We start from the raw sequence: 17,201 nt of genomic DNA on the forward strand, positions 1-17,201 counted from the left end.
GGCTGGGCCAGGCTAAAACCAAGAGGTGTGATATTCAACTGGGTCTCCCATGTGGTTGGCAGGGGCCCAAGCACCTGGGTCTTCATCCATCGTCTCTCAGGTGCATCATCAGGATGCAGGCTGGGAAGCTAAGTAGCTGGGACTCAAATTCACATTCTGGTAGAGAAAGAAGACAACTCGGGCAGCAGCTTAGCCCAGTGCACCACCTGGATCAGGGAGCTGACATCTACTCAGTTCTGGGTTTTCTTCAAGAGGAAAGAGAATTTAATTTTCAGCATTTCTACTGAGTAAGAACCGCTTGCTCATTTGTCCTGTATCTTTTCCAAGACCATGTCTTCTCAGGTGAGATTTATCCTTGCCGTTTTATGCCTTAAAAGAAAAATTTCTTTACTATAATTTTAGTTTAGGAGAGAGCCATTTCTCTCCCCCTCACCCCCAGTTCTGAGAGTTTGAGGAGAAAACCCTACATGACATTTTTAGTGTTTTCTTCAGTATTTATTATTATTTATTTTTATTATAAAGGTGAATCAGATTTACAGAAAGATCTTTCATACACTGGTTTGCTCCCCAAATGGCCACAACAGCAAGAGCTGAGCCAATCCAAAGCCAGGAGCCAGGAGCTTCTTCCAGGTCTCCCACACAGGTGCAGGGTCCCAAGGCTTTGGATTGTCCTTGACTGCTTTCCCAGACCACGAGCAGGGAGCTGGATGAGAAGTGGAACAGCTGGGATTAGAACAGTTTCAGTTGTGCTGGGATGGGGGAGGAGGAGTGTGGTCCAAGGGTTTGGATGCCACTGGGGATGGCTGCATCCCATAGGGGCGTGCATCAGTTACATTCCTGGCTCTGCTTCCGATCCCAGCTTTCTGTTAATGTGCATCCTTAGAAGACACCTGACATGGGAGACAGGAGTTGAGCTCCTGGTTCCTCCCTTCAGTCTGACTCACTTGTTGTTGGCTTCCAGGGCGATAGCAGGCCGTCGCAAGATTTTTGCCACCCTGTCTCTGCCTCTCTGCTGTTCAAATAAACAAAAAAAACTTTAAAAGAACAGAAAGTCTGTATATGTTATGTTTTCATAATTATATATTTACATGCGTATATAGTTACTATTTTCCATCTTTTTAGCTGGTGCCACAGGGTGGAGAAATAGCCTGTGAGCCACGGTGCTGGCCACACTATATTTTTATTGAAAAAGTAGGTTACAGAAAGAAGAAAAGTGTGAGATTTTAATCCAGGTTTTCAATGTTTGTAACCACTACTGCTTCCAGAACACTTTCTGCCCTTAGCAACTCTCATTGGAACATCAACAGGAGGTGAGTACGCCAAACAACATCCCAGGACAGTGGTTGTTGTTGTTTCAGCTCTTTGGCAGTGGATGGTTCAGGCCCAGCATCATCACGAATATCAGCTGCCCTGGGATGGGAATTTTCAGTAGCGTTAGCTTGGGGCTGGGACATATGAACACATGTGGCCCCCTCAAGTGATGCTGGAGGGAACACTCCTTCTGGGAGAAGCACATCAGCCAAGGTTATGTGTACAAAATGAGTGTGGTCTCTTTTTTGTAAGAACATGAACCACATAGCTTAAGTACATGTTTTTCCTCCTGCTATTTCTGCTTTTCTCCCCTTGTTCCTTCTATCTTTCTTCTATCTATTTCGTTTCAACAGAAAAATATCACCAAGTCAAATAGAACTCTTCAGGAAGTAATGTCGCAGTGGAGGATTATTCCAGAAAGCCCTTGACTGGACAAGTGGGGCCCTAGGAGGCTTTAGCACTCCAGGAAATTGACAGGCATCGTGAGACACAAAGATCTTTTGCTTCAGAAAGAACTCAGTCTGTAAAACAAGGCACGCTGCAGAGGAGACTAAGATGAACACTTCAGGTAGGTGGTCTGCACAGAAACTTCCAGAGCTGATCACCTGGTAGAGAACCTTGTGGGAAATGGGGTTTTTGTAAATGATGATGCTTGGACCTCTAGTTCTCTCACGCCGTCTTCCTATGTGTGCTGCATCAGAAGGTTCTCCTGTTGACTCCAGGGTTTGTGTTCTTGTGGCATGCCACAAGATGCAGAGACCATGGTCCGCATCTCCTGATGGCCATGTGGTGGCCATGGGCATGGGCGATATGGGGGACTAATAATGGTGAAGTCAAATATAGACAGCTGAACATGAGCAGGCATCAGGAGTCCATCATTTTAAATCCAGATCCCAACATAAAAGATGGTTTTGTGTCACAGCAGATAAGCTTATTGATGGCCTTTTATTCATGCCTGGAACACCAAAAGAGACAAGTGCAACATATCTGCATCATTCACAGATTCGATGACCTGCTGAGCGGTGGTGACCTATGAGTCAGTCTCATGCTTCAGGCAGTAGAACTGAGATAAAAATGAAGAGAAACTGCTGCTTCCACCCCTGTCCAAGGAGAAGGGAAATGTATTTTAGATTGTTTATTTGAAAATCAGAAAGACAGAGAGCTCTTCCACCTGCTGGCTCACTCTCCAAATGGCCACGACAGTCAGAGTCAGGCCAGTCAGAAGTCGAGAGCCTGACGTTTCTTCTAAGTCTCCCACGTGGGTGCAGGAGTCCAGGCATTTGGGCTATTTTCAGTTGTTTTCCCGGGGACATTAGCAGAGAGCTGGACTGGAAGCAGAGCTGCCAGGACTCAAATTGGAGCACACAGGGGATGGTATCACTACAGGCAGCGGCTTAATGCACTGTGCCATAGGGCTAGCTCCGGAAATGCTGTCATTATGATTGGCAGCTGTGCATAAAATACCAGTGTTCCTTCTATCACAAATATTGGTAATGGATCATAAGGATGAATACTGGGGGATGACAACAGCTATGATCCAGCTTGGCGTATCCCATCCGCTGTCTTGGCCTTTGACATTGGATGCTGCAGCATAACCCTGCCCTGTCTGCTTCCATCCCTGGCTTATGCAAACCAATAGGTGTGACAACCTAGCCCAGTGTGGCCTGCACTCCAGCCTGGTTCCTGCACATGCCCATGGGATAAGGTTGGCCCAACACTGCCCGGTCCACTCCTCTCCAGATCCACAAACATCTGGAGTGAGCCACAACTTGAAAGATCTTTCTCTGTCTCTCCTCCTCTCTATAATGTTACTTTCCAATAAAAATAAACTTTTAAAAAATTCATAAATAATTCACTCATTTATTTCAAAAACAGAGTTGCATAGAAAAATGAAAACAGAGAACACTGGTTCACACCCCAAATGGCCACAATGGCTGGGGCTGGGACAGGCTCCCATGCGGGTGGTATGTGGGCCATCTGCTGCTGCCTTCCTAGGTGTATTAGAAGGGAAATGGATCAGAAGTGAAGCAGCCAGGACTTGAATCAGTGCTAATGTGGGATTCCAGTATTGTAGGCAGCAGCTTAATGCACTGTGTCACAACACCAGCCCTAACTTTAAATATAATTATCCTCCTCATTCTGGAAGTCACTAAGTCCAGTATCAGTTACACTGGCATCTGCAAAGCTGGTCCTGCTGGTGTCTCTGGGGGAGAATCTATTGTTTGCATTTGCCAGGACTCCTGGAGGTGCCCAGTAACCCTCCACCCATAGCTACCGCAACACACAAGGCTGCAGCTGGATCAGGCTTAGGTCTGGCCGAAGCCAGCTGCCTGACAATCCAGCTCTCCCATGTAGTTGGCAGAGGACCAAGTTCTTGGGCCATTTTCCACTGCCTTCCTAGTCATTGGCAGGGAGCTGGACTGGACATGGAGAAGCTGGGACTTGAACCAGTGCTCCTATGGGATGCCAGTGTCACAGGAGGCTACTTCACCTGCTGTGCCATGACATGGGTGCCCTAAGTCCTCTGGCCATTATCACATCATCACATCAGGGGAGCTGGGCAATGACGAGGGCTGTTCGGCTGTGGGCATGTGCAGAGGGAAAGGCAGTGAGAAGGCAGAGGACTGGGCACCCACAAGGAGACAGCCTGCAGAGGCAGGGCATGGCAGCAGGCACAGGTCGGTCCAAGCAGCTTGAGTTGGAAGTACAGGGAAGACATACAGGTGGAGCTTGGAGGAAAGCTGACCTCAGCCTCAAGGAACTAACAGTGTTATAATATTTCGATCCAGGCAGGATGGTGGTACTGGTATCTTAGAAAGTAGTTAAACTTCAGGGTCTACAGTGGAGTTTAGGGTAAGGGGATTTTACCGATCCCCACTCCCACCCTCACTCAGAACTGATCAGAGAGTTAAGGAGTAGGGGTGGACTTCAGCTGTCAGTGCTGAAGTCTAAGACAGGGTATTTATTTGAAAATCCAAGATGACGCCTGAATTTTAAAGGGCTTAACTAGAATGTCTAAGCTGACTTTACAAGACAGCCTAAAACATAAAGAAGCCACTGCTAGCAATAGGAATGATAATCATAATTAAATACCATGGACTTCATACATTCCTACATAATAGGATTTGCTGTCACTGTAAAGATTAGCAGGAAGAACTTGCAAATATGAACCCTAGTTAGGCACATTGCCAAAGTTCAGACCTTGCAGTTAAACTGTCTCCCCTCTGGCAAACCCTGGCCAATGCACGGCAATACTTCATTCAGCAAATTACAACTAGTCTGTGAGTAGTCCAGTGTAAAGGGAATAAGATGAACTGGATCTTAGTTTCAAATCCTGACCCAAAATGTTAAGTGCTTTCTCCATTCCAGCTTGAGAAACTTGCTCATATTTTTGAGGCCTCTGGTAACAAATCTGTGAAACAGAGAGGATATTAAGATCTACCACCCCTAAATGTACACTTGCAAATGTGTTTTGGGGTGCTTCTAAATCCTCAAGCTCTTCACACAGTACCCAGACTTCTCATTTATTAGCAGTCTGAGTAACTTAGAACATCATGATGTTAACTTACATAGGTCAGAATTTTAATATTTCCGTTCTGGAAATGAGGAAATGGGAAACCCAACAAGTAAAAGCATGTTCAAGATCATAAAGTTAGCATTAGATTTTAGCTCTTTTTCTTTTTAAAAGATTTGGTTTTTACTGGAAAGGCAGATTTACAGAGAGAGACATTAAGAGAGAGCGGAACATCTTCCATCCACTGGCTTACTTCCTAAGTGGCCACAACAGCCAGATCTGAGCCAATCTGAAGCCAGGAACCAGGAGTCTCTTCTGGGTCCCCCACGTGGGTGCAGGGTCCAAAGGTTTTGGGTCATCCTTGACTGCTTTCCCAGGCCACAGGCAGGGAGCTGGACAGAGGGCAGAGCAGCAGGTACACAAACAAGTGCTCATACCAGAGGCCACCTTGGAGGTGGAGGATTAGCCGGTTAAACCATTGCACTGGCCCCATTTTCTAAGTTTTTTGGCATACTATTCTGAGATTAGCGTTTGATATCTGTAAAGTGGCCCAGACCCTGAGTGCTCAGTATCTAGATATTTACTCTGAATTTGATCATTTCTAAATGTATGCTCTGAGCTGCCATTTGTTCAATTCGCTCCTATTTCAGCATTCCCTTTCCTTGTTATTTATGGCATTGTCAGCGCATATGGTAGAAGTCCCATTTAAATGTTTCTGACATGTCTGTTTTCTGGAAGTAACCCTTGACTTTCATTTGAAATTAAATGAAGAACAGTATTCATGCATTCACTCATTTGTTTGTTTGCCACGAAAAGGAATATGTGAGGGATAAAAATAAACAGGAGATGAAACAAGCTCCAACAGTTTCATATTCCTTGAAAAATCTTTATAAGATGAGGAAGGTGGTTTTCATGTCTAAGCAATGGAACAACCTAAATCATATTAACATTATAATCATTACCATTTTCTAAAGGAAACTCTAAGAAGTGAATGCAAAAATAGCATTTAATATTGAGCTTTCAGAATATAGAAACATTTCCGAGAAACTACGTGATGCCTGGGACATAAGTGCATGTATATTCGAGGTAATATCTGTATCATCAGTATCTTTCACAACAACGGGAAATATTGTTTTGCATATGTTACATATTAACTTAAGAACTCCACGTTGTTATAAAATAAGTTCAGCTCAGTGCTCTGACAATTGATGCAAATAGATACATTTGAAAAGGCAGAATGCTTACTAATTACGTTATTAGTACAAATGTCAACAAAAAAATCCAACAAGTACCAAAGCAGAGTAACAAAAATAAAACAATATAGCTGTCTGATTACAGTAACCTGAGTATGTACCAGCAGGCTTCAAAAAACCTAAGGTCCTTGTTTTCATTGCTGTTCTTTCCTCTACAAATACAGTGGCCAATTCTCATTACTAGTCTTTTATTTAATCTCCCTGTGAACAAGTCTGTTGATGATACTGGATACTATTTCAAACACATCGTCATCATCATCGCCTGACTAAACAGATTACTACTGACAAAAAGTCATACAAGCTTTCAAAGCTATTAAAGTTACATGCAATTAAAAAAAATCTATTTTTGGAAGTAACAACGGAATTTTCCCTTTTATTGGGAAACAGTCAACATACCAATGTTGCAATTAATATGTAAATATTGTATTTAACATGCCTATATTTTTGCTAAGAGCTAGAATACACACTCTATGGTACCTCTGAAACACTGTCAAATATTTTGGTAATCTTATTACTACACAGACTAAGGTGTGGCAATAAAAAATATTGTTGGCCAATCACAGTGCATTTTTCTAAGTTTTAAATTTTCTAAAGGCTAACATGATAACAAATTTATCCTCTTGACACGATGTATCATGATCTTCTTTTATAAACATCACTGGCCTTTCTTATTGACTTTTTCTGAACGATTCTGTAAGATAAAAATATGACTTATGTAGTACAGCAAAGAGAGAAAGACTCATAGGTACAACCAACACTTTTTTAAAAAAACATTTTTTCTGGAGAAAGTTATCAAGTTATCAAGAGAATGCTCAAGTATGAAAATACGGGTTGAGAAAGTCTCAAATTATTACAATTATAATTTTGCAAGTTTTCGTTGGAAAAAAAATTTTAGAGAGGAATAAATAAACCCTTGGTAAGTTCCCTTTTTAAAGATTATTTTACTTACTTGAAGGCAGAGTTACAGAGAGGGAGAGACAAGAGAGAGACCTTCTGTCTGCTGGTTCGCTCCCCAGATGGCCATCAATGTGGGGGCAGGGCCAGGCCAGGGCCAGGAACCTCCCCCAGGTCTCCCATGTGGGCAGCAAAGACCCACGGACTTGGCCAGCACAGCCCCTACAAGCTCATTCCGTCCCTGTCTCAGTGTATTCTGCTTTGGTCTCACAGGTTACCCAAGAAAAACAAAATCCTTGCAGCTCTTCCATTAAAAAACCAATGAAGATTTTTCTGACAAAGAAATAATGGAAGGAGGAGAAAACCTAGTTGGGAGAGGTTTTGTTCCTCTGTCCTGCAGACATCCGCCCTCTTTTCTCTAATTGTACTCTGTTGATGTTATAAAAACATGACCATAGTATAGAATGTAAAAGTAGAGGAAAATGAACTTAAAAACTCACTTGAAAATAAAAAAGTAAATGTGTATGTCAAGAAAAATAAACTCTGGGGCTGATAATGTGGTGTGGCACGTGAAGCCACCGCTTGCAACACCAGCTTCTCCTATGGGGTACCAGTTCCATCCCTGCTGCCCTGCTTCTCATCCAACTGCCCCACTAACACGCCTGGGAGGCAGTGGGTAATATTCTCTCTCAAATAAATCTTCAGAAGAAGAGAAAAATAAACCTGTTGAAAAGGAAGTGCGGAGTGTTGTTGCTTAGAAGTAGGACGGTCACACAGCTCTTAGGATGAGCATGATAGTTTTAGAGCAACTTGGGTAGCGCTGCTTAACCACTTACAAGGCAGGGCTAGGGAGGTTCTCTCCACGAGGACATGCCACCACGCTAATGCGTTTATATGCATCGGGCCACTCTAGCAAAAAGCCCAAAGGTTTGATGCAGCTGCTATATTTATGGGCAACTCCCTGAGACTTGATGATTTTTCTACAACAACAAACTGGCAAGCATGGATGGCTTTGCGCTACTAATGACCCCTAGCCATTTGAGCATGGATGGCTTTGCGCTACTAATGACCCCTAGCCATTTGTGCTTTTTTTTTCTTTTGTTCCTGAAGAACGGGCAAATATTTATTTAGTGCCTGTAACAGGGAAGGGACCCGATGGGGAAATCCAAAGAGATTTAAAAGATGCAAAGTGGAATCTGTTTACGGGAAAGAAGCTAGCTTCTCCCACTCCATTTCAGTTTCCTTGATTTTTTTTTCACCTTGGTGTTATAAATCTTTGCTTCATGATTATTTCATTTAAAGTACATAAATTAGATAAAAGTGAGAAAGTGAATACATTTCCCAAATAGCTTGACACTATATTTTAATTACTAAGGTTGGTTTGATAGTAGAAATAAAATTCATGAGGACAACTTCTTTCAGCTTTTTACTTTTTCAGGCAGGGTTTAGAAGGTAAAAATTAACATTAAAATGTAACTTTCTCTTCAAAAAAATTTTAAAAATTTATTTGAAGGCAAAATGACCAAGACAGGAAGAAAAAGATCTTCCCAAATGCCCACAAGAGCTGAGGCACGAACAGGCCAAAAGCCAGGAACCAGGAACTCCTTCTGGGTCTCCCATGTCAGAGCAGAAACTCCAGGTACTTAGACCACCATCTGCTGCCTCCCAGGCACATTAGCAGGGAGCTGGATTGGAAGCAGACACATACTAGCTGGGTCAGCATCCCTATATGGGACGCAGGTATCCAAGTGGTGTTTTAACTTGCTGTACCACAATGCCTGCCCCAAGAGTCACTTTTTTCCCCCAGATTTATTCATTGATTTTTTTTTTTAATTTGAAAGGCAGATTTACAGAAGGGGAAGAAGGAGGGGGAAAGAGAGAGAGAAAAAAAATTTTCTATACATTTTTTTTTCTGGGTCTCCCATGTGGATGCAGAATTCCAAGCACTTGGGTGGTCTTTGGCTGCTTTCCAAGGACATTAGCGGAGCTGGACTAAAAGTGGTACCCATATGGAATGCTGGCATTACAGGCTGTAGCTTAACTTGCTGTGTTACAAAACTGGCGTCCCTTCCATGAACTTTTTAAAGTATACTTTGAAGCCATTAGCTAAGTGCTTAAAATAGGTCCAGAGCACAATATCAATAAATCTCAACTGTTAAGTATTTCAAAGACTAGACACAAGCAAAAGTTAGACTGTGGCCTAACTGCTACTGAACAAGACCCAACTCTCAGTATGGCACTTGCCATAGGTGGGGAGGGTGGTCTTTCATAAAGAAACATTTCCAACAACTAGTTCTTTGGGAAAGGATTCCTTATAAAATCTTTCTACATCCTTTGCCAAGAATGCAGATGCTCCATGTTGAAGGTGCCTCTTCTTGTAAGGTATGGAAATGGGCTGAGGAAAACTCCACTGTTATACACGGATTAATCCATGGATTAAGATAACCATGAGATGTCAGCCACAAGGTACATGGTCATAAGACATGGAGGGCACAGTCTTTGTTTCCCTTTCTCCATGTAACGATCCAAACGTTTCTGTCCCTCTGGAGCACGCACCATGATGTTGCCATCACAGGCATCTGAAGTGACTTGTTTACTTTCGAGGGTGGACGCTGAAAGATGTCTCAGATGCCCTGATGAGGCCGATAGTTTTAGGGACTCTAGTTTTATATATGGCCAAGGGCTGATCTTGTTGAGTGCCAAATCTTGCTTCTTCCTCCAAGCCTGTGAGGAATCATGCTGCCATGTCTTGGATTGGAGCATACAGAGTATCCAGCTTTTGCTAGGGGCTTCACTGAGCGAGTGGGAGTTCTCCTCAACCCATTTCCATACCTCAGAAGAAGAGGCGCGACAGAACTCTGTCTAAACACTAGTAGGAGGTCAACTATGGGTATTCCAGGCCTGCACAGTACATATTTGCCTCATGGTAGCCACAGGGCTACAACCTGGGAATGCAAAGACAATGATTTGCAAGAAATAAATCCAAATGAAGAGCTATAACTACTGCAAAGTCCTGGCTGAAAATCATGAAGACTGCCAAGTGATGATCGCAATCCATCTAAGAGGACTGGGAGGAAGGTCCAGGGTTGCCTCTCCCTCCGTCTTCCTCACACATGACCAAAGCAAGGCTGAGAGACCGATGAAGGTTAGTGGAACACAGCCAAGAAGGGTGGGGCACAGCAAGACGAGCATTCATCCACGTTACTGAACATTGGACTTGGTGGGAAGAGAAACAAACTTGGTGGCCAGACCTCACTTTGTGGTTTTAATAATTTCTTTTCCATTACTGTCCTCCAGTTTATTTTTGGAAGCCATCCATATATTTCAATGCCACAGTCTTGGTCTTAGCATTTCGCAAACACTTAGACAGAGGAGCAGCGAGCAGACAATGCTGGAGAACTTCAACTTTTGGCTTCATTTTGGCAAGAACACAGCAAGCATCCTGACAGCAAAACTCAAGTTTTTCTAGAAACAGTATATTTTTCAATACTGCTATTTTTGTGGCTCAGTTTTGTCACTTAAAACTTTAGCATGTTAGCAATTCTTTACATTATGATGTCTTGTGTTTGTCTCAAAGTACTCACTGTCACTTTCCAGGTTTAAAAAATATATACATATATCTTTTTATATATAAATAATATATATATATACACATATATTTATATATGGCTTCTTTAATACTTTAACCAAGCCAGGATTAAGTACATCTTCCTAACTGTGAATGGGTAAATATACCAAATAGTTCACTAGTTCAAAAAAATGTAGGAGCAAGTCACCCACCTGAAGTTCTGCGTGTTCTCTCAGGAGTTGATCATATTCTTTTGAAAGTCTCTCCGATTGCATCTTCATTGTGATAACATCATTTTGTGCCTTAGAAAGAGCTAGAAAATACAAAGCAGATTTTTTTTCTTATTTTTGAAATATTTTCAAACTTACAGAAAAGTCAAGACAAACTGAAGACCTGTGTTCTTTTTAGGAGATTCGCTGTCATTTCTGTCTTCTCTTTCTACACACACAATTTTCTTTAATGAGTTGAGACAAAGTTCCAAACTTTGTGTCCCTTTACTCTTTAACGTGTCATTGTGTACTTCCTAATGACAAAACATTTTCTACCGTAAAGCAGGTACTTTAAGACAAGTTGGTGGGGGGAGCTGCTGTGGCGTAGCACATAAAGGCACTGCCTGCAACCCTCTCACCCATATGGGTGTCAGTTCCTGTCTTGGCTGCTACGCTTCCAGTCTAGCTCCTTGCAAACATCCTGGAAGAGCAGTGGAAGACAGTCCAAGGGCCTCTGCCACCATGTGGGAGATCCAGAAACCCAGCTCTCCATTGCAGTCATCTGGGAGTGAACCAGTGGATGGAAGATCTCTCTCTAATGCTTTCACAATAAAAAAGCTCATAGAAAATGGAATTCAAGTTTATTTTGCTCCAACAAATGTTTTGAAATCTGCAACAGACATTTAACCTAACAGTTATAATGTCCCAAGTCCCATGTCAGAGCATTGCAGCAGCTGGTTCAGTTTCTAGCTCCTGTTCCCAACTCCAGCTTTCTGCTGACACAAGCCCTAGGAAGTGATGGATGGTTTCATAACAGGGTTTCTTCTACATACAGGGGAGGCTTGGAGTGTATTCTGGGTTCCTAGCTCCTCAGCCCTGACCTTGGTCTGGCCATTATGAGCACCTGGAAAGTGAGCAATCAGATGGGAGCTCTCTCTCTTTCTCCCACAAACACACTGCCACCGATGTGCCACTTCTGTCACTTACATCATCTTTATCACTTCCAGACTAAGGTACAATCCTGTGTCACCATAACCTTCAGTCTTAACTTCTGTGATATTCGCATGTTTAAAATCATGTCCTTTTTTTAAATAAAAACTTTTTCTCCTGTTTCCTCATGATTACATCCCATTTACATATGAACTAAATTTATGTTTTTATTTACTTTTAATTAAATTTGGTAAAGACAGAGTTTTGGTGGTAGCTGAAGTCCACTTGGACACAAAGGCACAAGATAAAGCTATACATTAGTTTTCAATTTTAGTTCTATCGAAAAGGTGTTTCTAAGAGTTTACTTGGATATGCAAGTGGGGAGTTACAGACAGAGATGGGGATAGGGAGAGTCAGAGAGGTCTTCCATCCACTGGCTTACTCCCTAGATGACTACGATGGCAGGAGCTGGGCCAGGATGAAGCCAGGAGCCAGGACCGTCTTCTGGATCTCTCATGTGAGTGTAAGGTCCTAAGCACTTGGGCCAGCCTCTGTTACTTTCTCAGGAGCAATGGCAGGGGGCTGGATCAGAAACGGGACAGCCAGGACTCAAATCAGGGCCCACATGGGATTCTTTTGGTACATGCAGTGGCTCAACTAGCTGTGCCACAGCACTGGCCCTGCTGAAAAAGTGCCCAAGAGCCTGGACTTCTGGTGTGCAAAAAACACACGAGTTCCTACAACCTGATGATGTGTACTAGCCTATAATGGTGGCTTTTACGTTGTTGGTGCTCCGGTCTGAATGCTTGGTTCACTCCCTAATTCATGTTGAAAACTCACCCAGGCTTTAGAAGTCGGGTTTGGGAGGTACTGGGTCAGGAGGACAGGGCCTTCATGAATTGAAATAGTGACCTTTTCCTTGATGTGAGGATACAATGAGATGGTAGTATCTATGGGCCAGGGAAATGGGCCATCACCAGGCCTGGTGGCTCCTCAATCTCAAACTTCCTATCTTCAGACCTATGAGTAAAGCATTTGTGTTGTTCATGGGAAGTCCACACGGCTTTGTTCCAGCAGTTGGAACTGACTAATTGGTCAGGCCCTGCACTGAACAGTTGATCTTACTGTTATGACGTGTACTTAGGGCCTTGTGGCACAGAGGAGTAAGGCTGCTGCTTGTGATACTGGCACTCCCAACCTGGAGTGCCAAGTTTTTGTCCCAGCCACTTTACTTCCAATCCAGCTCCCTGCTAATATGCCAGGAAAGGTAGTGAAGGATGGCCCAAATGTTTGGGCCTCTGCCACTTATGTTGGAGATAGGCATAAAGCTGCTGGCTCTGGGCTCGGGCCTAAACCAGCCCTGGCAGTTGCAGCCATCTGGGGAATGAAAATCAATCAATATTTAAAAAAAAAAATTAAAAATTTGGACATGCACAAATTATTTAGGGAATCTGACATATTTAAGACATTTACTTAATAGTTCCTTATTAAATGGAACTAGCAAACTACCTGCAGCAGCCCAACCAAGATTTTCCTCTGCCCATCACTGGTACAATTCTATAAAAAACAACACAAATACATAACAGTTTTCTGCCAAGGTACAAACAGTGCTGGGTATTCTGGTGGATATTAATAAACCTAATAATGACTACCCTATTGAATTCACTCCAATTAGGGGAGGTTACTATCATCGAAAAGCACTGTGGATGGTTTCCCAGGCCTTTCTCTACTTCTCATTTTATAAAAATGACAATATTGTGTTTTGGATGTCTCCTACATCCTTCTGGAGCTGCATCTGTAACCAAGGGATTATATATAAGCTTGTCATCTGACATGTGAATATGCTTATTTCATTTTGAGCCATATTATTTTGGAAACAGCATATATAGAGAAAACATTATTGGACAAAGGGGCTTAAGGTGATTAAGCTATGTTGCTATTTCAATTTTTTTTTTCAAAAGTGAGCTATCTCTTGCCAGTGATTTTATGGAATGCTAAGATCTTTTATGAAACTGCTACTTGGGTTCAAGTAGACACCAGGCTATGTCCTAGCCAACAGGAACTTTCTAAGGCATGGGGATCATTTATTAATATAGAAAAGAATCACAACTCATGCCACAGTGACACATGTTAAGCTGAAATGTTTGAGGCCAATGACAAAGAGGCAGGCTGGAAGTATTTTAAAGTGCCAAGCTCACATTCATTGAGCCATGTGCACAGTGGGAGGAGCTGCTGAGACTAATGCAGTGCATGAACGTATTGTTTCATTGTGACTTCTATCAGAGATTACAGATATTATCAGCCAGGAAATGGAAGAGCAATTTTTTAGAGACATGACAGCTAAAGTGGGGCTGTTTTGCAATAGCTGTCAGGACTGAGCTGGCGGAAACCATTTTATTTGAAATATTTCCGTAGATCCAGTATACCCCCACCACCTCTCACACATGCATTTTACTTGGTTTCATTTCTGAGAACTTGAGAGAATCATACAGTGGAGCTACTGTATGATTTAATCCACAGATGTAGAACCCTTGCCAATGACCAACAATTACTGGACTGTTAATCCACCATGATGCTTCTAAGATACTTAGTAGCTATGCTAACTTCTGTTCCGAGAGGAATGTACCATGTGGATTGATCATAGCTATTCTTGTGCTTGCCCGTGCTGTCAGGTCCACAAAGGGTCTACACTTATTTCACTTATCACTTTAGTCATCACTCTGTTTAAACCTCACATGTACCTGTTACTGAGATCTGTTGGTTCCTGTCCATGTGTCAAGCTAGCTACAATGTTTGCGCTCATTCTCTTCACCAGGGAGGGTCACTGAGATGTTTTCTTTCTCTCCCAGTAGCCTGATTACTCAAATTTATCCTCCACTGTGCCTGTGGAGACTGACTGCTCTCATGGTAAAACTTCCTCCAATGGACCCCCCAGCAACACTCCCATGGAACCATGGCACCAGAGGCCCTTCTCACAGCTCCTGGGCCTGCTGCTCAACTCCTCTACTGTCCATTGGCCCATCTTGGTTTAGGCTCCCTGCAGGAACCCAGAAGTGCTGTACTCTTTGTTACATACTCTTTGTTGAAACATTCTGTGCTGCCCTCTTTACCTCCACTACCTTAGCTCCCCCCTAGTTCATCTACTCCACTGATGTTCCTTCAAAATAGCAAGCCACTGTCCCATGTCTGCAGTTGGACCTCCATGGCGTCCTGCATGCACTGTGTCAAAGGGGAACTCTGTCCACACAACACCGCCTTGGGGATGACTCAAGAAATGGCTCTGCCTGTCTTTCTAGTCTGTGCATCAGAACAGGAATAGGGACTTAAAAATGTGATCCTTAAAAGAAGGAAGAGCTAGATGAAAAGTATAAGCTTTAGGCGTCTGAAAAATTCATTTGTGTAGAACCAGTTCATTTCCTGAAAATGAAAAATATCAGGTGACTAAGCATGAAGTGTTACTTTAGTCACCTATTGGGCATTTTTGATTGCAGCAAGATAAAGCAGCTGTATCTTCAGTAAAAAACAAAACAAAACAAAACAAAACAAAACAAAAAACACCAAAATTTCCAGATAGCTGAAGAGCCAGCCACACAGCATACAGTCCATTCTTGAAATAGTTGGAAGAAAATAACATCCTATTACACGTGATCTCATTAGATTCAACAATTTAAAACAAAATGTCAACAAACAGTTTCTGAGAATGTAATTTGATTAAAATAAACACACACACACACACTACACACCTCTAAAATACCAATTTCAATAATGGGGCAGGAAATAATGCACAATCCTGGAGGATCTTGCGAAAAAAAAAAAAAAACAAAACCAAAACAAAAAAAAAACAAACTAAAAAAGTAAAGGCAGGCTACAAGAACAAAGACGCAAAAAATCCACCAGAGCTGGGGCTGCGTTAAAGACACAGAAATCAACTAAGAGGCCCCAGTAACCAAAGCTGGGTAACTTAAGCAAGAAAATAAAACAGTATTAAATTATAGTACAAAGTATAAAACAAATATCCATTACTTCATATTAACATAAATGAATAAATGGAGAGAGCAGATAAACCTGTGTAGAATAACTTCAAATTAATTATGTGGATATTTTACTCATGGCAGGTAGGGTGCAACTCCTCTCCCCACCCCCCTTTTTTTGTATAGATTTGTTTATTGACTTGAATGGCAGAGTGACAGGGAGTGAGAGACAAAGATCTTCCACCCACTGGTTCATTGCTTAAACGATGCATTAGCCAGGTCCGTCCCAGGTTGAAGCCCAAGGAAACTTAAGAGGGTGGCGATGGCCCAGGTAGTTGGGCCATCAGTCATTGTCTCCCAGGCACATTAGTAGGAGGCCAGATCACAAGTGCATCAGCCAGGACTGCTCGTGTTTTGTGCCACATTGGTTGGCCATAAATCGTCATCTCTTAAGTGTGGTCTGTGAACAGTAAATCACTTTCAAAGATTACAACATAGAGAAAGGAGAAAAGAAATGAACTTCAAAGTATGGAAACTTGACAAACACCATGTTAGCCAGGTTTGATCAAACTCAACATCAACTGATACAAACCTAGTCTAATATGCAGGAAAAAGTTTAGAATAATCCCAGCAGGCATAACCTACAAAATATGAGGGGCTTCACAAATTTTGTGGGAAAAGAAAGTCAAAAGTTAATGCGAGTTTTCATGAACATCTTGAAGCTCCTCTGTACATTATTACTGCTTCTTAGGCTATCAAAACTATGGAAATTCTGAGAAACTATTACAGCCAGGAAGAGCACAAGGAGAAATGACTACTAAATATAATGTTGTATCTTGAATGAGGTCCCAGAACAGAAAAAAAGACATTAAGTGAAAGTCAAGGAAATGTAAAGAAACACTGATTTTTGGTTGATAGCAATGTATCACACTACTGGTTTATTAATTATACAAATATAACATTATTGTAAGACATTAAAAATTAATATGCGTATGTGGGAATTCTCTATCATCTTGCTTTTTTTTGTAAATCTAAATTGTGCTAAAATGAAGCAGTTTATTTTTATTTTTTAAATCTCCTTTAAAAAAAGATTTATTTATTTTTATTGGAAAGTCGTGTATATATGTATACATATGTGTATGTGTGTGTGTGTGTATATATATATATGTATATATATATATATATACATATATATATATATAGAGAGAGAGAGAGAGAGAGAGAGAGAGGAGAGTCAGAGAGGAAGATTTTCTATCTGCTGATTCACTCCCCAAGTGGCCACAACAGCCGGAGCTGAGCTGATCTGAAGCCAGGAGCCAGGAGCTTCTTCTGGGTCTCCCACAGGGATGTAGGATTCCAAGGCTTTGGGTCGTCCTCAACTGCTTTCCCAGGCCACAAGCAGGGAGCTGGATGGGAAGTGGGGCCACCGGGATTAGAACCTGCATCCATATGGGATCCCAGCATGTGCAAGGAAAAAACTCTAGCTGCTAGGCTACCGCACCGGGCCCAAAGGAGTTTATTTTTAAAGCATGTGGGGGAACAAATCACTTT

The 17,201-nt window shown here is 42.2% G+C and overlaps 1 protein-coding gene across 1 annotated transcript in view; it reads right to left on the reverse strand.

The window, feature by feature from the left end:
• Nucleotides 1-6,607: 6,607 nt before the first annotated feature.
• Nucleotides 6,608-17,201, reverse strand: part of LOC101536303 (B-cell receptor-associated protein 29) — a 37,953-nt gene continuing 27,359 nt past the window's right edge. The window contains exons 6-7 of the mRNA XM_036497308.2: nt 10,753-10,853; nt 6,608-6,769 (exon numbers count right to left, since the gene is read on the reverse strand). Of these exons, the coding sequence (XP_036353201.2) occupies nt 6,734-6,769; nt 10,753-10,853 (137 nt within the window). The 3' untranslated portion in view covers nt 6,608-6,733. The remainder of the gene's footprint in view (nt 6,770-10,752; nt 10,854-17,201) is intronic.

The sequence above is a fragment of the Ochotona princeps genome, chromosome 25 (genome assembly GCF_030435755.1).
Source record: "Ochotona princeps isolate mOchPri1 chromosome 25, mOchPri1.hap1, whole genome shotgun sequence".
Classification (NCBI taxonomy): Eukaryota; Metazoa; Chordata; class Mammalia; order Lagomorpha; family Ochotonidae; genus Ochotona; species Ochotona princeps.